Raw genomic sequence first — 20,785 nt, forward strand, 5'->3', positions numbered from 1 at the left:
GTAGCTTATGTTGTGTTAAAAACTGATACATTTTCTAATTTTACTTTGATCAGAATGAATACCATAAGGAAAAGATTGTATAACCCAAAACAGGGGAAAAGTCATCAAATAATCCTTAATAGATCTTAAAACTGTGTTAAACTTACTAAACAGGAAACAGGGCGATAAGAATATTCTAATAAAGGGTAATATCTTTATTATATGTAATATCTACATTAATTATCCAGTATCAGATGTTCAAGTCTTCAACAACCAAGTCAGAGATTATAGTATGAAAGCATAGAGCATGATTATTTACTTATTATACTTAAAAATAAGTCAAGTGATACAATCTCTGCACATTAGCAGGTGCTTATAGAGAGTAACAAGAAGGGTTCAATCTCCTATACACAGGAGAGTAAGCCAAATGTAAATTTCAGAAAAAGAAAATTTTAATATTTTAAATGGCTAACTTTTGTCTTGTAATATAACTGACAGAAAATGTGCTTAAATATATGAATATTTTAAATGCAAAGACAGAATAATACATTGTATTTTACAAATTATAAAATATAATTCACTTTTGAGTCAAATAAGAAACCTCATCTTGACAGAAAACTTAAATAAATTTTAAAGATTTATAAATAAATTTACAAAAGGAAAAAATAAAGCATATATCCTGGCTTACCCACAACAGTCAGTCCTGGTCTAGATGACTTCCTGTGATAATAACGAAAGCATCCCCTTTATCTCTTAAAAGTTATTACCAAATGGAAAGATACATTTTATGGGCACTTTATTTAGAGCCCACTACTTAAGACTTACTGCAAAAAAAAAAAAAGCTAATTTTCTGGATTCCTGGGTTTTGTATGAACCAACAAACAATGGCTTTAGAGAGATGAACATAAATTGTCACTGGGCTTTCCATCTATCAGTAGGGAAGGAGAAAAATGACTAATGGCATGCGTGACAACAAATAATTTAATAATTTTGACGCCATAAGATGAGCTATCAGAAGAATTGGAAGCTAACACAATATTGTAAATCAGCTATCCTCCAATATTTAAAAAAAAAAAAAGAATTGGAAATCCTTGCTCCAATAACTACTTTTTACTGGCCTAGACAAACAATGACACAAAATTCATTTAAGAAATTCAAGTTGATTTTGCCCAGCTACTCTTCTAACATCATTGTTAAAAAATGCTTCTAAACTATATTTGTATTAGTACACTTTTAAATATCTTTTTGTTTACAAATCTTCCAGAGTCTTAAGAAGCAAGTATCCTATATCTAAACAGGGAGGCCAAATCTAGGCTTGAGAGGGTTCAACGGCCCCAGCTCCATCAGTAGAGTATGGGGAATCCTAAATCTAGAAAGTAAGAATCTGGTTTTAGGAGATTTACTTTACTTTAGACAAGTAAATGTGAGGGAGACTGCTGGAAAGCAGGTACTCATAACATCCAAAAAACGGATTCCTAATAGAGAAAACATACTACACTGGCCCTTCTTTTGTGAGAAGACTCCCAAAGAACTGCTAAGCACATGGACATTTACAGAAGTAATAAACTCTTAAGAGGGTCAAAGGTTTATATAAACATGTCTTAATATGTCAGATGATATTGTCATGACTTTTTAGAAAGAAGCAAACCACATTTATTTCAGGTGAGGCTGGCAGAACTCACCCCAGTATGAATCTCATTCCTGGTATGCAGATGATTAATTTCATATATGTGAATGAAATATAAAGCATCTAGAAAATCCAAAGACTGTCCAAAGATTAAGGGCTGAAATTTGCTCTTTGGGAAGAGTCAAGTTAACACATACCACAAAAAGAATACCACTTTTTCTTTTTTCTTTTTTTAGCTTATCCATATTTTCTTTTTTTTTTTTTTTATTATTATTATTATTTTTTTTTCCAGTGGGTTTGTCATACATTGATATGAATCAGCCATGGATACAGTACTTTCACTAACATTTTATTTAATCCACATGGCCACTCAGAAAGGTAAGCAAAACTGTTACTAATCTTTTTTACAGTTTAGCTAAGTAGTAATAAACCTGGAATTCAAATTCAGGTCTACTCTAACCAAAATATCCCTTTCACTATTTCTCATTTGATCCTGAATAGAATAGGCCATATAACATAGCCATGATGAAACTCTTGAGCATTATAAACACACACACACACTCTCTCTCTCTTACTCTATCCAGTGGAGTAGGACACACACATACTCACTTACTCACTCTATTATACTCTATCCAGTGCAGCAGGTCTCCAAGTATGATCTGCAGAGCCCTGAGCCTCCTGGACCTTTTTAGAGGTCCTGAGGGCGAAGTTATTTTCATAAGAACCCTCAGATGTTATATGTCTTTTTCACTATGCTGACATTTGCACTGAGGGTGCAAAAGAAATGGTGGATAAAACTGCTGGCCTCTTTGCACAAATCAAAATGTTCCTTGGCATTTTGCCCTTTGGCAAAAAAAAAAAAAATAGCTAGTATTAGTAATATACTGTGTAGAGGTCTTTGTTCATATTAGAGAATTTTAACTTGTATAAAAGACAAATTGTCCAAGTTCTGATTTTTCCTTGACTTTCTGTTATTGTGGGGTTTTGTTTTTTGTTTGGTATTTGTATGCTTTTGTTTGTTTTTGGACTAAGGAATTCTCTTCAAAAACAACATAAAACAATAAAATAAACTACCTGCATGCCTAAGATTGTTCCTTTCTTAGCTTCCTATTCACATCCAACTGTTCAAACTCTGTACGTTCACTCCTGCTAGCGGGCTAAATGAGGCAGAAGAGGTGGTCAACAGAGAATGAAGCAAACTGTCTACTCGATGCCTTCTATCCTTAAAGATCTGTGACAACTGCTGCAGAACCAGTGAGTTTATTCAAACTACTACTGAAAAAGTTAGTAAATTTTTTTAAAGTGGACTTAAAATTAAATAATCAATTGAGTCAGCACAGTATGAGTGTCAGTAATATGGTAATCCTATCACTTTAATCATAAACTTAATAGATGAAAATTCTCCAACTGGTGATCAAGCTCAGAGAGAACTATTTCAGGGGAATTTTTTAAGTGAAGAAAAGGTATACTTAGAATTTATTTAAAATTTTAAGTTTAAAATAATTGTAATCTTAAAGAAATCATACAATCACAGAGGAATAGCTTTATTATTCTCTCATAATCTAAGAAACCTAAAAGTAGAATAGTAAATATATTTTAAATTCTATACATTTTTATATATAAATCTTTAAGAAGAAACATATTTCAGGGCATATTTATCTTTATATTTAAGTATAGGTTAGTACTACTAAATTACTAAAAACAAGATATAATGCATAATTACAAGCTATTATATTCAGATACAGTACTTACCTATACTAGAGGTATAATCAGTGGCTCCAAAGATCAACTCTGGTGCCCTATAGTACCGAGAACAGATATACGAAACATTGGGTTCTCCACGGACCAGCTGCTTTGCACTAATAAAAAAAAAATCAAAAGCAGAAATTCTTTAAATTAAATCTAAACCATAAAAGAACCTTAACTGCTATCATTTGCAATACAATATTTAATCTAAGGGTCCCAGAATTCCAATCATGCAATATATAAAAAAAGAAAATATGAGCCATAACTATCTCTAACAAAAGAAACATAATTTTAACATAACACTCTGAAAAAAAAAAAAGTAACTTTTAAAGAATGCATTTGCCAACTGTCACCTGAAGAAAAAGTTTTTAAAAAAATCAAAAATGATAAATGTTGAATTTCTTCTGCTATCTTCCCCTGAATTTCACTCTAAAATACAAAGAAGGAAGGGCAGAAATGTAAGAGGTACCTCCCCTCACCAAAAAGCACTGTAATTGATTATACGAATGAATACTGCTTACCCAATATGTTTTTTAAATGGGTAACAAATTGGCCACTCTATTAAAATTTGACTTCTGATTCAGAGTGAGTATCCCATGGCTTGCAGACCCAACCTACTTTATTTTTTCCACCATATGGTCAATTTATTAGATGTCTTAACATCTGCTATCCAATAAAAAAGATAGGTCCTTTCCTGTAGGGCAGAGATAATTCACAGCCTATGAATTCTAACTCCACTGTTGCAAATCATTAACAAATCACATACTCTCTAATTCAACATTCCTTTCCAAATACTTTGTGGCATGTATTTTAAGTATTAAATTAAAATTAGTTTCTTTTGAAATGTCTCGAAATAACTTGAAGACACACTGAAATAAACTGCTATAGAAGCTAATCATTTTGACTTACAGTAACAGGAAAGATAAACTCAGGAAATAAATACAAACAACAAAACCAAAATAGTAAAAAAATAAAGTAACAAAAAACGTAAAAAAAAATCTTTTTAGGTAAAGGTACAAGAAAATCAGAGTAGAGGCAGATGAAAATAGTCACAAAGGTCTCAGTTTGGGCTGTCTTTTCTTCCATTTATTTCTGTTCTCTGATAATGCTGACCATAACCTGATCTTTCTTCATCACAAATTTTGAAGGTGGGAGACAGTTTATCGACATACAGCAACCATTTCATAAATTAATAAATACTAGTCCCTGTTTTAGGCTGTATGAAAATTAAGACACTTTCATAGCATAACTGATAAAAGTTTCTACCTTATAAAGGATTTATTAAATTAACAAGATAGATTCCAATTACATTGTCATAAAATTCACTATAAGATAAAGGTAATATAAGAAATACCACAGCCTATAGATTTTTTTCACTACTTGATGGAGCTGCCTTCAAAGTGTATCCCAAACTCTACTTGCTCAAACCAGACGTTTTTAAAAACAAAACAGTAGCTCTGTTATCACAGCCATTAAAAGTGAACTATTCTTATGACAGAAGTGAAATCCCTATCCCAAACATATTAAAACAAAGTGATTTCTATGTCCCAATAAAACTCCCATAGCAACAGTGTTCTACAACTATGGTGAGAACAGAAACTCCTATCTTGGTATCTCAAAAATATTTTTACAGTCCACACCAGTCAGTCACTCTCAAGCAGGGCACAGACATCCCATAACAATAAAATTCATCTGATTTGGGCATTTGATCCTACAGATGCTTGTTTCAAGTACCAAATAAGACTTTTTGATTTAAAATCCTTTACCCATTTTTTACAGTCGAAGGACCAGTTAAGAGCCCTGCAAAATGAGTTGGATCCTGTGATAGATGTCTGAAATTAGAAAACTGTAAAAAGGAGATGATCTAAAAGAACATTTTTGTGAGACTAAGAATTAACTCATGACAAAACAGATGTGCTTTTTTTTTTTTTTAAAGATTTTTTCCCAAGAGACAACCTGTGGAAAATATATACTATATTAAAACCAAAATTTAATCTGTGGGTTGGTATAAAAAGTGTTACAAAGAAGAAGGAATACCAATATTAGCAGGTGTGAGTCAATATCTATAAGCTGCTGAAATGGAAAGCAAGCATTTGTGAGGATGAAAAAAACTGGAGAGAATTCAAGACATATGATGTCTTAGGGATTACAAGAAGAGAGAGTACTCTAGGTGATTACACTAGAGAGGAAGTGCAAGTTTAACTGCCTGAGTTACATGGGGATACAGGCTTGATTTCATGTTGAAAGGTCAGATCAGAGAGGCACAAAGTGCTCAATACTATAAAGATGAAAAAGATTAATTCTTATTACACTATATGTTTTTCCAAGCAATGCATTTAAGAAGACAGAAAGAAAACTGTAACCTGCAATAGAGAAGAGAGAAATAAACTAAACTGTAGAGGAAAAGGAAAAAAACACAGCTACTAAGCCTTTGACCTCATCTCTAAATTGAGATTAACTCAATACACAGTTAACATAATACACAGTAAGGTATAATATTTTTTTAAAAATTAGTTCTTACTGAAAAAGGAATATATACACATAATAAATGGGAACAATTTTTAGGAGTTAAATTGCTGGGTGAAAGACTATACACACTTATAATTCTGAGAGAATTTACCAAAAGATTTACCTCACAAGAAACTGCACTAGTTGATACTCCCTGAATAAATGTAACGGAAAGGTAACTGAAAGAACAGATAGGGTAGAAGGGTGGGGTTGAAGATTAGAGAAGGAAGGAAAAGAAAGCTAGTTTACCTTCCAAAGTCACAGAGTTTCAAGACAGCTGTATCAGGATCCAACAAGAGGTTCTGTGGTTTAATATCCCGATGGCAGATTCCAAAGGAATGGATATAGGCTAAACTTCGGAACAGCTGATACATATACAACTGGAATAAAGAGTAAACATTAATTGAATATTTACTTTCTATCCCAAACAACTCAGAATCCTTAAGCAGGAAACAAAGTAACAGATTTCCAAAAAAGAACAAGTGAAATGCTGGGGATTGTTAGCGCTCAATCTTTCTTCAGCAAGCTTCATGGCATTTCTCTATCAACTAGCTAATTATAGTTTAGTTAACCAATGTTATATTTGTAACATCTATATATAACATCTTCTAACAACTTAAAAAAGGAAATTTTACAATTTGCTTTTGTAATTTTTCATTTTACTAACCACAAGACTGTTTTTTTTTTTTTTCCTAAGCACAAATTTAAAAACTCAGAGGGATATTCCAAATCGTATGACTACTAAGTAACAATCAGACCATAAGTTAGTATTCTGTTTGGTTTCCCCCCCCCCAATTCATCATCCTTTGTCAGGCCTAGAGGTTATTGATAGAGAGGTCTGGGAAAATTCACGTGTGAACTGAGAAAATCTATAATCAATGATCTATTCAAGACATCAGTAAATCTATTAATAGCATCACCACTCTTCTGTTAATATCATTCAGAATTCAGTAGACTTCAAAATGCCATTTAAAAGCATATCTGAGATGACAACTGACATCAGTCAAAGAAAAGAAATTCAATTTTATTACAAAACAAGATACACTGAAAAACTGGGTCTGTGTCAAAGAAAGAAACAGACTCTTGACTGGTGAAAAGGGGGTCTTTGTGTAAAGAACATGAGTGTATCTTAAACTGTCTATCTGTTTCAAGGTCAGTGTTCCGGTTCACTTATAAATTTTTCTGACTACTCACCTTCTTACTTCTAACCCAAAGTTATATACCATGAAAAGAACTTTTGAAATGATTCAAATCAAAGATACCAGTGTCTTGGTGAAAAACTACAAAAAGACAGTTGAAGGTAAGATAAAGCATTGACATAAAGTATCATCTATAAATGAAGTGTTTTGACTCCTACAAAAATATATCTCATCACCAATTTACATGAAACACTTAGGACAGAGGAACATACTAACAATATTATAGTAATCTCACCAGCAAAATCCATTTTATTACTATAAAGCTTAAAATTGTAACTATTAAGTAAAACTTTTAATACTCAAAAACATTTACAGTCAATGCCATTTTATTTTCTAGAGTTATTTGTATAAAAGGTAAAATGCAAGAAATTGTACTTAAGATATCTGAACTTTTAAACTTAGTGAAAGTCACTCAGTCGTGTCCAACTCTTTGTGACCCCATGGACTATACAGTCCACGGAATTCTCCAGGCCAGAATACTGGAATGGGTAGGCTTTCCCTTCTCCAGGGTTTAGGCTTAAACTCCTAGTTAATTTTCACAATGTCATAGTTAAACAAATAATAATCTGTTTCTAATAATCTACTCCAACTTCATAATTCAGTTCAGTTCAGCTCAGTTGTGTCTGACTCTTTGCGACCCCATGGACTGCAGCATGCCAGGCCTCCCTATCCATCACCAGCTCCTGGAGTTTACTCAAACTCATGTCCATTGAGTCAGTGACGCCATCCAACCATATCATCCTCTGTCATCCCCTTCTCCTCCTGCCTTCAATCTTTCCCAGCATCAGGGTCTTTTCAAATGAGTCAGCTCTTTGCATGAGGTGGCCAAAGTATTGGAGTTTCAGCTTCAACATCAGTCCTTCCAATGAACACCCAGGACTGATCTCCTTTAGGATGGACTGGCTGGATCTCCTGGCAGTCCAAGGGACTCTCAAGAGTCTTCTCCAACACCACACTTCAAAAGCATCAATTCTTCGGTGCTCAGCTTTTTTTATAGTCCAATTCTCACATCCATACATGACTCCTGGAAAAACCACAGCCTTGACTAGACGGACCTTTGTGGGCAAAGTGATGTCTCTGCTTTTAATATATTGTCTAGGTTGGGCATAACTTTTCTCCCAAGGAGTAAGCGTCTTTTAATTTCAAGGCTGCAGTCACCAACTGCAGTGATTTTGGAGCCCCCCAAAAATAAAGTCTGTCACTGTTTCCACTGTGTCCCCATCTATTTGCCATGAAGTGATGGGACCAGATGCCATGATCTCAGTTTTCTGAATGTTGACTTTTCAGCCAACTTTTTCACTCTCCTCTTTCAGTTTCATCAAGAGTCTCTTTAGTTCTTCTTCGCTTTCTGCCATAAGGGTGGTGTCATCTGCATATCTGAGGATATTGATATTTCTCCCTGCAATCTTGATTTCAGCTTGTACTTGACATCCAGTCCAGCATTTTGCATTATTGACTCGGCATATAAGTTATATATATATCGATATTTCTCCTGGCAACAACTTCATAATTATGCTCAATCACTCTAACATGGGTTGTAGGTGTCCCAGGTGGCTCAGTGGTAAAAGAATCCACCTGCCAATGCAGGAGACCCTGGAGACACAGGTTTGATCCCTGGATGGGAAGTTCCCCTAGAGGAGGAAATGGCAACCCACTCCAGTATTCTTGCCTGAAAAATTCCATGGACAGAGCAGCCTGGTGGGCTACAGTCCATGGGGTCAGAAAGAGTCGGACATGACTAAGCGTAAGCACTATTAACATGAGTTACAGCAAATAAACAAGATTAACATTGGTATCAGGTTCCCCAAATTAAATAATACCTCAACAAAGTCTCTGCATATTTAAAATCACCAAAAGTTTAAACTTCTGCTAAAGACACACTATATCTATAAATGGCAATAAAACATTGAATTTATTAATATTTATAACCATATTTTTTATAATTTTATATGATATGCTTGCTCTGCACAAGAAGGGATTTAAGAAATTAAATAAAAAGGTGCTATGGGTACCTAAATTAAAATCCATAATTATTTGTGAAAAAATTCATTTGTCAGAAAGATGACAAGTATTTTTAGTACCTGAGTCATGAAAGTTTAAAAGGTGAAGGCTTCACACTTTAAAACTGTACACAAATATAATGAAACAAAGTAGTAGAAATACCTACTTTGCAGCTTTCTCTCCTCAGTATGATGCAATAATATAGTTAAAACACACCCAGCACTCTCCCCTGCTCATAATAAATACCTTCTAAAATGGGAAACTGCTCCATTTTTACATACCTTGACATAGATCACAGGGAGCGTCTGTTTGGCTCGACTATAGTGTCTGGCAACTCTGTAGACTGTTTCCGGAACATAGTCCAGCACCAGATTAAGATAGACCTCATCTTTCTGAAAGAGTTTATTAAAAACAAACCAAAAAAACAAAATTAGGAACCAGTCTTTAAATATTCAAATTAGAGTAAATTCTCTATACATTCACTTATTTGGATTTTTAAAGCAAAGATTCATGTGTTCAATTTTAATTATAAAAAATAAATTCAGAATATAACCATAACAGCAAAAACAAATCTACCACATTTTTTTAAACTAACAATTTCATGGCAAAAACACAGTCATTTCAATACTGGTACAATGTCTAATTACATTTAAACTATTATTTTGGTTATACAATTTTAGAGGGTATCACCTGTCATAAAATTTAGTATTTTCTAGTTTGAGAATCATGGCCCTCACCTCATATCCTATCAGGAGAGGTGTCACGGTAGTAGAATAAGTACTGAACTGGGATCTAAGAGATGTGCATCGTTAACTGATGCATGCAAGTCATTTAATCTGTATATGCTTCCATTTCTTCAACTATAACATGAAAAGCTGGACTTCAAAATTTCTTTAACCTTACAAAAAGATTTTATAGTTATTTGTAGCCTATAATCAGTAAAATAACCACTTGTCTTCTACAATTAACTGAACAAAAACAAAAGAATAAGTTATAAGGCACTGAGTTATCATACTCAAAAGAACACTACAAGTCTTATGTTTAAACATCCATTCACAGCAGCATAAAGACACCAATCCAAGATCAGTGGAAAGAAATAAGGGAATTCCAACTAAGTACCAAGAAGGAAAGAAGAACAGAGTGCTACCTTCACCATGTTCATGTGAATATCAGATAAGCAAACTGAAGCAGAACACAAAGCTGAGAACCCTGTGTTCAAGTCTAGAACTGGTTACCGAGTGGGAAAATCTACAGGCAAAACTTTACAATCTTCCCAGTTTGAAGTCATCTTATCTAACAAACTAAAGTGGAGAATTTCAATTTTCAGCATTTATTATGTCAGCAGTCACTGCAGAGGAAGGAAGGAAGGAAGGAAGGGTGCAGATATAAGACATATCATCTAAATTCAGTATGAGAGGGCATTTCAGGAAGACAGAAAACTACATTCAAGATGTGGGGGGTCAAAGAACACAACAGATCTCAGGAAACAGTTAGCATGCCATTGACCCTACTACCTTTACACTTTTCCCCAGTCTTTCATGTTCTCCTCTTTCCTCCACACCTAGCTTAAAATCCATGGTCCAGCATTACCCTTACTTTCTAACAAACGACTCGGTAAACAACAGCAAAGCCCTGCTCCCTGTTTTTATAACTCTTTTTTATCCTCACCTTCAGCTTATAACCTTGCTTGCACCACTACATGTACCCATTTTCCAGCTTCTGTCCCCATATACTTTTCCTTCACTACTCTAACTAGAGATAAGCTGACCAAGCCCCTTTCTAAGCCAAACTCTGCTGCATGTAAACAAACTACTCTGCTCTTCCTATTCATACTCATTGCTTTAGTAATTTTTTTCTGTCGATTATTCTCTTTTTGTGGGAGCATTACGTGCTATTATTTCTCCTATCATTAAAAAAAAAACAACTTTCTCTCTAATCGCACTGATCACCACCATCCTATTTTCTGGCACCTTTTAACAGCAAAATTCTTCAGAAAAGGGGTCTAAATTGACTTTCTCCAATACCTGGCTCTTCTCCTTCTAAAACTTACTCCAATAGAATTTCACCACCACTATTCCCTCAGAATTATTCATCAAGGTCAATAATCTCCTTGTTGCTGTATTCAATGCCAATTTTCAGACATAATCTTCCCCCTCTCTTATACATAACTTAGCAATGATCTGAAATAATCGATCATGTTCCCTTCTTTGAAATACTTGCTTCAGTTGGGTTTTAGAACACTACACTCTTTTGGCTTTCATCCTATCTTAAGGACAGTTCTCTGGCTCTCTATTTCTTCTATTCTTTATCTCTTAAGGAAGAGAGGATTCTAAGGCTCAGTCCTCAGATCTCTGTTCTTTGTGTAAGCCCACTTATCCAGTCGAACGGCTCAGTATTACTAAATACTGATGACTTCCAAATTCACATGTATCCTGGACCTCTGCCTTTAAGGATATATTCTCCATGCTAGTATATCCAGTATGTACTTGACACTGCTCAGGCTAAAAACCTTATAATCATCATTTCTTCTCCACTCTCTGCTTTCTCCCAAACATACACATACATTCCCATATGAAAAGAATCTAATGGTTCTATCTGTAAAATTTATCCAGGATCCCAACCACTACTTACCACCTTTACTGTTACAACCCTGGTCTGAGCTACTCTGAACTCTCACCTGGATTACTGCAATATCCTCCTAAATGGTCTCCCTGCTTCCAACTCCAGCCCTTTACAATCCAACATCAATAAAATATAAAGTAGGTTGTATCTCTTCTACTCCATTAAGATTTATTCTTACAGATAAATGGTCTACAAGGTCCTACACAAACACTTCCTTACTTCCCTCTGCTCACTCCTCTCTGGAGACAAGAGCTTCCTGCTGTTTGTTTAACACATTTGGCAGGCTCTGGCATTCAGGGCCTCTGAACTGATCAGTCTTTCAGTCTGGAATGTTCTTCCTCAGATATACACACAGCTCACTCTATTCAACTCCTTCAAATCTTTGCTCTAGTGTGACTTTTAGAGTAGCTTTCCCTAGTTCTCTCATTCCAAATTGTAACCCATTCCTCTACCCCCTGTTCCCATCAACCTTCATCATTTTCCCAAGGATACTTATCACTTTCTAACCAGAGTTTACTTTTTATTGTTGGCTTTTGCCCCATGAGGACTAAGCTCCACGAAGGGAAAGATTTTTGTTTGTTTTGCTCTGCTCTATCTTCACCTAGAACAGCATCCAGCACAGAGTAGGTATTCAAAAAATACTTGCTGAATAAATGAAGATCAGAGGGAATGGATATTACCTAAAAATTAGAATGATGGTCTGCCAAGTTTTAACCAAACAACATGATGAAAAATGGGTATGGAGAAGGGGGAAACTGGGAAAATGAGAATCAAAGTAGCATGAGCAGCTGGAAACCTCCTATAAGAATCCAAGGCCTGGTGCTCACTTCGGCAGCACATATACTAAAATTGGAACGATACAGAGAAGATTAGCATGGCCCCTGCGCAAGGATGACACGCAAATTTGTGAAGTGTTCCATATTTTTAACAAATGGGACCTAATGAAACTTAAAAGCTTTTGCACAACAAAGGAAACTATAAGCAAGGTGAAAAGACAGCCCTCAGATTGGGAGAAAATAATAGCAAATGAAGCAACAGACAAAGGATTAATCTCAAAAATATACAAGCAACTCCTGCAGCTCAATTCCAGAAAAATAAATGACCCAATCAAAAAATGGGCCAAAGAACTAAACAGACATTTCTCCAAAGAAGACATACAGATGGCTAACAAACACATGAAAAGATGCTCAACATCACTCATTATCAGAGAAATGCAAATCAAAACCACAATGAGGTACCATTACATGCCAGTCAGGATGGCTGCTATCCAAAAGTCTACAAGCAATAAATGCTGGAGAGGGTGTGGAGAAAAGGGAACCCTCTTACACTGTTGGTGGGAATGCAAACTAGTACAGCCACTATGGAGAACAGTGTGGAGATTCCTTAAAAAACTGGAAATAGAACTGCCATATGACCCAGCAATACCACTTCTGGGCATACACACTGAGGAAACCAGATCTGAAAGAGACACGTGCACCCCCATGTTCATCGCAGCACTGTTTATAATAGCCAGGACATGGAAGCAACCTAGATGCCCATCAGCAGATGAATGGATAAGGAAGCTGTGGTACATATACACCATGGAATATTACTCAGCCGTTAAAAAGAATTCATTTGAATCAGTTTTAATGAGATGGATGAAACTGGAGCCCATTATACAGAGTGAAGTAAGCCAGAAAGATAAAGAATATTACAGCATACTAACACATATATATGGAATTTAGAAAGATGGTAATGATAACCCTATATGCAAAACAGAAAAAGAGACACAGATGTACAGAACAGACTTTTGAACTCTGTGGGAGAAGGCGAGGGTGGGATGTTTCGAGAGAACAGCATTGAAACATGTATATTATCTATAGTGAAACAGATCACCAGCCCAGGTTGGATGCATGAGACAAATGCTCAGGGCTGGTGCACTGGGAAGACCCAGAGGAATCAGGTGGAGAGGGAGGTGGGAGGGGGGATTGGGATGGGGAATACATGTAACTCCATGGCTGATTCATGTCAATGCATGACAAAACCCACTACAATATTGTAAAGTAATTAGCCTCCAACTAGTAAAAATAAATGAAAAAAAAAAAAAATCCAAGGCCTGGACCAGGACACAGGCAATAAGGATTTTTTTTTAAATGAGGCATGGGCATATGACCCAGCAATCCCACTCCTGGGCATACACACCGAGGAAACCAGATCTGAAAGAGACACGTGGACCCCAATGTTCACCACAGAACTGTTAACAATAGCCAGAACATGGAAGCAACCTAGATGCCCATCAGCAGATGAATGGATAAGGAAGCTGTGGTACATATACACAATGGAATATTACTCAGCCATTAAAAAGAATTCATTTGAATCAGTTCTAATGAGATGGATGAAACTGGAGCCCATTATACAGAGTGAAGTAAGCCAGAAAGATAAACACCAATACAGTATACTAACGCATATATATGGAATTTAGAAAGATGGTAATGATAACCGTATATGCAAAACAGAAAAAGAGACACAGATGTACAGAACAGACTTTTAGACTTTGTGGGAGAAGGCGAGGGTGGGATGTTCAGAAAGAACAGCACTGAAACAAGTATCTATCAAGGGTGAAACAATCACCAGCCCAGGTTGGATGCATGAGACAGGTACTCAGGGCTGGTGCACTGGGAAGACCCAGAGGGATGGGATGGAGAGGGAGGCAGGAGGGGGGATCGGGATGGGGAACACATGTAAATCCATGGCTGATTCATGTCAATGTATGGCAAAAACCACTACAATATTGTAAAGTAATTAGCCTCCAATGAATAAAAATAAATGGAAAAAAAATAAAATGAGGCATGGGGCAGGTATACTGTATACTGGCTAGTTAAACCAGACAGTAATAGAGAATCTGAGAAACAAACAAGTTTGGATTAACTTAGCAGTCCTTAAACTTGGGCAATTAGGCAGGTAATGAGATAAGGAACATAGAAAGAGCAAAAAGGTGTGAGGGAAAAGTTAGTTGAACTTTTACTTAACGGATATGAGAACATTTTAGGTAGCTATGTTTTATAGGTGACTGGAAATACCTAGATGGTTGGTCAAGTCAAATTCAGAAAACAAGAGTAGAGCATAGTTAGACTCACGGAATAGCTGAGACTATAAGAACAGAACCACTCACTCAAGAGCGAGGAAAGGAGTATAAGATCCTTGACACTTCAGAAGCAGGAGACCCTAGGGGGGACAACTCAGCAACAAGAACTAAGAGACATAAAAGAGCAAGGGAAGACTAGCATCGGAAGACCCACAGGTGAGCTTTAATAATCTTGAGATGGGGAACAGCAAAGTGTTTCAATAGCAGGAAGGATGCAACTGAAAAGGCTTCTGAATCTGGTATAAAATGGTTCAGTGATGGTGCTGGAAAGAGTAGTTTCAGTCCATGGTGCCAGTAGCAACCAACCTGTACTGAGTTCAAGAGTGAACAGATGGCAGATGAGAAATAGGAGGCAGTTAATCTAGTTTGTTCTTACAAAATCTCTACTGGTGAAAGTAAGGAGAGAACTGGTAACTTGAGGGGAAATAGAAGTCAAATACAAAATTTTAACATGCTTTTTGTTTGTACTTTTTAATGGCTAAGAGACCCAAATTATTTATAAGCTAGGTGGATAAAAATAGAATAAAGTTTTAAGAAAGGAAAGGTAACTGATGAAACAAGGTTCTAGAACATGACCAGAGGAAATCCAAAACTCAGATAAGGTATACTCTGTAATAATTAAGGGAAAAGGTTAGCATGAGTCACACAAACTACACAGAAGTCCCAACTCTGCTACTACAAGTTATGTGACCACAGCAAGTTACTTTACCGCTTGAAGCCACAGTCCACTCTAAAAGTGCTGCTAATGATACATACTTTATAAAAGACTGTTATGAAATTGTAAGAAATGATCCATATACAGCTCTTAAAGCATATTACCTGGCACAGAATAAAGATTTAGTTTTAACTATTATCAATTTTAAAAAGAAACACTACCACATTTTTTTCTGTACATCTAAAATAAGTGATTAGGTGTTAGGGAGAATAAGTAAAATGAATGCTCTGTCTGATGACCCCAATTCTTATAAAAGGTCATTAATACAGATGTCAAAATTACTCTTTTTTAACTATCATACGATTATAGGTTTCTTGATTTTAAAAAAATCTTTTGACAAAGCTAATCACAATATATATTTATAAATGAACTCGAAATATGTATTGGCAATTTAATTCATTTGCTAAATAATCATACCAAAGGTGAAGAATAAACAGATTAAAAAATGAATACCAAGTTCAAGGAAGATTTCTAGTTGTAGGGCTACATTTATTACACTATGACAAATACGGAGGTTCAAATTATATTTGGAGCAGTAGTTTGCAGATTAATATAAGCCTATTTTTGTACATGTTTTCCTTTATTAAGGGTTGCAAAAGCCTAAACAACAAATGTAGATGTGTGAAGCCAAAATGTATAACACAGTAAGAGGTGGTAGCTGGTAAGATAGATTAGATTAAGATACAATTAAAAGCATGTTACTTAAAAAACAAAAACAATGTGCCTGTCAAATAAAACACATCAGGGGATAGATCTGGCAGTCAATTTACAATTTTCTGACTTTAACAAACCACATAATATTGCCACAAACTTAGGGAAAATGCCTTAAAATGGAAGACCAAATTAGAATTTAAAGGACGCTAGTAGTCTAGAATGCTAAGCCAAATCAACAATAAAAAATTTAAGAAAGATAAATATAAAACCCTATGATTAAAATCAAAGTATCAATTCATTACATAAAAAGACAGATAAGACTTGACAGTAATTCAACTGGAAAATAAATGATAGGTGTAACTGAATACAGCTCAAAAGGAATCAACATTGAGATGCAGCTAATGAAAAAATTTGATCCAATATTAGGTATTACAGAAGTACTGTGTTCAGATCAACAAAGATAATTCCACTCTACTTTGCACAATTCAGGCTTCATTTGATGTATGAATGAATGATAACCATTTTTAGGCACTATATTTTATTCATAATATTAACAAAACACCAGAAAGGAAGGTTACTAAAACCAGGTCAAATGTCCTCATTTATTACACTATAAGAAATACAGAGATTCAGATTATATTTGGAGCAGTACTTTTCAGATTAATATGTCTATCTTTTTGCTCAAATAAATTCTATTTATTCACTCTTAGCTTGTCAGATTTCCTTAGAACCATAGTGGAGGTCTGTCCATTTTGGAGGTATAGTGTAACTGTCCCTTGACATTTAAAAGTTGTTGTTTTAACTATCTTCATTTTCTGAGACACAGGAGGTATCTTATATTCAAAGGCTCTTTGAACACCCTTTCGCTTTTCATGGCTCTGTGCTTATATTCAAATCAAATCCACTTTAAAAAATGTATATGTAACTGGGTCCTAAGACTAAAACCAAGAAAAACAAAGAAATACTACCACCAATACTGTTCTGAAATAAATGGGCTCAACACATATTCTTCAAATGCTCTTGTTACACCTGCAGATGTTCTGCCTTAAATTAAACAGCCTCAGGAATAATCTTCCCTGAGGGGAAAGTGCCCATTCCTAGGAAATGTCATCATAGCAGAGATATTAATATTTTCATGTTCCCAAAGTAGTTTTGTTTGGAGACTTATTCAAAAGATAATTTAAGAGACTGAGGATACTTAATATTTGAAGAAGAAAGAAAGTCTTGTTATTTTCTGGAAAATCTCAGGCCTGTTGTTTTCTTAACACAATGTCTTTTGAGTTATCAAACAGAATGCCTGAATATTCACAGATTAGCAGAAAATTACACAACATATAGAGAGTATCATTTAGCTGGAGATACTGAAAACAGTCTACTAACATAATAAGAAAGTATTGATTTCAAAAAACAGTTACTAGGCTTCCAAACTACATGATGTATAATTCTAGGAATATTTTTCTCCATGGTTCAGTTATCATTTTTATTAAAGACTATTCTCTAACCAGTCAATCCTAAAGGAAATCAACCCTGAATATTCATTGGAAGGACTGATGCTGAAGCTGAAGGTCCAATACTTTAGCCACCTCATGCAAAGAGCCAACTCACTGGGAAAGACCCTGATGCTGGGGAAGATTGAGGGCAGGAGAAGTGGGCGACAGGGATGAGATGGTTAGATGGCATCACCAACCCAATGGACATGAGTTTGAGCAAACTATGGGAGACAGCGAAGGACAGGAAAGCTTGGCGTGCTGCAGTTCATGTCATGTCCAGTCAAGAGTCATGTCTGACTCTGTTTGAGTCGCTAAGAATCAGACATGACTTAGTGACTGAACAACAACAAACTGCTGATAGCTCCTCCTCTATGAGCTCCACTCTAAAACTGTTCACTTTTAAGAAATTAAGATGACAAAATTTTGATCACACTTAACAAAAACTCAGCAAAAGCTGGGATAATTTCATCCACTGGAAAACAGATACAAATTACTATGATGCTCTTACCCCAAGTTTTCAACTTGAGCAAACAAAGTTGCTTGAAGATGCAGTTGTAAGCAAAATTGCGTTATCATTCTAAAAATTTGATGGGATGCAAAGCAGCATGTAAGAGAACCCAGTATAAAGACATCCAACAAAGTATCATAGTAACCCAGGGTTCTCCTCAAAATTGAGTTTAGGGTACCTGCACTGCAGAAAAGTCTTCAAAGTAGATGCCTTTTCTCTGATGAATGTGCCAGGCTGGCTAAAGATGGAAATAATACTAACAGGAAACGGTATGGATTAGGAAAAAGAGAAATATTCTTTTGCTTGGGAGACTGGGAGAGGGGATGGGGAAGGAGATGAGCAACTAGCATACAACAATGATTAAGGCAAGCTTCATCTTTATTTCACACCTTCAAAGAAAAGAAATACTAAAATTACACAAAATCATGAAAATAATTGTACCAGAAGAAAAAATATGTGTTTGCAAATATTGGAGGACAAAATATTTATAAGCTATTAAGGAAAACAATGCCAATCTGATTGCATAAAAATGTAAAGCTTAAAAAAACAGAACCAAATAAAAATATGACAATTTGGAAAAAAAAATTGTTTACACATGATAAAGAGCTTATTTGTTTTTGTTTAAAATACAAATAGCTCCTGTACATCAATAAGAAAAGACTAACATTCTAATAGAAGAAAATGGAAATAGGCACAAATATATGGCCATACAAATGGCAAACAAAAATGTAGAAAGATGCTCAATCTCATTCATAATTAAAGAAAGGCCATAAAATAACAATGAGCTACCATTTCTTACATATCAAATTGGAAAAGAAAATTCAACCTGAGAAAACTAAGTACTGGAATGCTGTCTGTCCAAAATGCACCATTATATACTTCTGGTGAAATCCCCAATTCTTGCAGTCTTTTGGGAAGTCAGTGGGCTAAAATATTTATCCCAAAGTGAAGATGAACAGACACATCCAATTTGACTCAGCAATGCCATTTCTAGAAACGAAGTCTATGAAAACAATTCTGTGTGTGTGCATGTGTGTATGTGCATGCACACACACAAAGATGACTAAAGATTTGTGAAAAGAAATTTAAAATAATCTATATGCCAGAAAGTAAAGACATGTTCAAAATCCAAAACATAACTGAAGCCCACAGTAATTGAATTATGACAAAGGAGAACAAATGGCTAACTGCAAAGAGCTCCCAATGACCAAAGCAGGAACATTTGATTAATAATAATAATAAAAATAGAATGTTTACAATTATGAATGAGATTGAGCATCTTTCTACAACTTTTTTGATTTTTCTAATACTACAAAAAAGTACTATTACATTATAACCCAAAGTATAAAGTAAATAGGCATGAGTCCACACTGATATAAATAAATAACAGCTTAATAAACAATCATCACCCAAAAGAAATCCAAGTAATTTACACAGCAACTTTACCCTTAAGGAAAATAATTCCCCTCTTCTGAGGTGTGGGCTGTGGATAGTGACTTCCTTTCAAAGGATACAGCATGGAAGAGGGGAGAGAGTAACTATACAGTAGAGAAAACTGAAAAATACAAGGTCAGCCAGGTGATGAAGATTAATAGCAAATCGTGTTGACTGCACATACCCTTAATGTGATGTGTTGAAAATGGCACTCTGTGGTCTTTTTCCAAATAACCTATAGCTCTAGCTTCTTATGAGAAAAATTCCAATAGCGAGGCAGTCTACAAAATATCTACCTACCACTACTCAAAAATGCTAATGTCATCAAAAACAAGGGAAGTCTGAGAAACTGCCATGGCCAAGAGGAACCTAAGAGACATAGTAACTAAATGCACTAAGGTAGCTTCAACAGGATTATGGAAGAGAAAAAAAGACATTAGGTAAAAACTAAGGAAACCTGAATAAATAATTATGTATCAGTAATGGTTCATTAATTGTAATAAATGTACCATACTGATATTAGATGTTAACAATAAAGGAAATTGGGTGCAGGGTCTAGGCACATAGACATAAAAGGCCATATTATTATGCTGTTATGGTGACACATGATATGCTGCTGCTGCCAAGTCGCTTCAGTCCAACTCTGTGCGACCCCACAGACGGCAGCCCACCAGGCTCCTCCATCCCTAGGATTTTCCAGGCAAGAATACTGGAGTGCGTTGCCATTTCCTTCTCCAATGCATGCATGAATGCTAAGTCGCTTCAGTCAGGTCCGACTCTGTGCGACCCCATGGACAGCAGCCCACCAGGCTCCTCTGTCCACGGGATTCTCTAGGCCAGAACACTGGAGTGGGTTGCCAAGTCCTTCTCCTACATATGATACACGTGCTCATATATGCACATAGGAAATTTACCTATGTGGAAAGAGATTTGGGGATTTAAGGATTAGGGTCAAGATCTTATTTTTGTCTACTACCCCTCTGTTATTTCAAAATTTTTTTTACAGAATGAATGTAGAAATATTTGTTTCACTAAAATATTATAACATAAAAACAAGGTGATAATTAATAACAAAAAGAAAGTTGTATATTTACATTTTCAAACAGATGATAGTCAGCACCTTACTGTTGTCAATAACATTTATAACTCACGAGGAGGTCTAGATAATTCATTCACTT

The 20,785-nt window shown here is 35.3% G+C and overlaps 1 protein-coding gene and 1 non-coding gene across 6 annotated transcripts in view; one reads left to right on the plus strand and one right to left on the minus strand.

Annotated features, from left to right (window-relative positions):
* Positions 1 to 20,785, minus strand: part of GSK3B (glycogen synthase kinase 3 beta) — a 206,182-nt gene that overhangs the window by 67,047 nt on the left and 118,350 nt on the right. For all 5 annotated transcript variants that reach the window (XR_006270564.1, XM_043475009.1, XM_043475007.1 and 2 more), the window contains exons 4-6: positions 9,342 to 9,452; positions 6,110 to 6,240; positions 3,359 to 3,465 (exon numbers count right to left, since the gene is read on the minus strand). Coding sequence is in view for 4 of the 5 variants with exons in the window: in XM_043475009.1 (XP_043330944.1) it covers positions 3,359 to 3,465; positions 6,110 to 6,240; positions 9,342 to 9,452 (349 nt within the window). In the remaining variant the exon portion in view is untranslated. The remainder of the gene's footprint in view (positions 1 to 3,358; positions 3,466 to 6,109; positions 6,241 to 9,341; positions 9,453 to 20,785) is intronic.
* Positions 12,502 to 12,608, plus strand: LOC122445707. The gene has a single exon (XR_006270651.1). It is a non-coding gene; the product is annotated as a U6 spliceosomal RNA (small nuclear RNA).

Source organism: Cervus canadensis, chromosome 7 (genome assembly GCF_019320065.1).
Source record: "Cervus canadensis isolate Bull #8, Minnesota chromosome 7, ASM1932006v1, whole genome shotgun sequence".
NCBI lineage: Eukaryota > Metazoa > Chordata > Mammalia > Artiodactyla > Cervidae > Cervus > Cervus canadensis.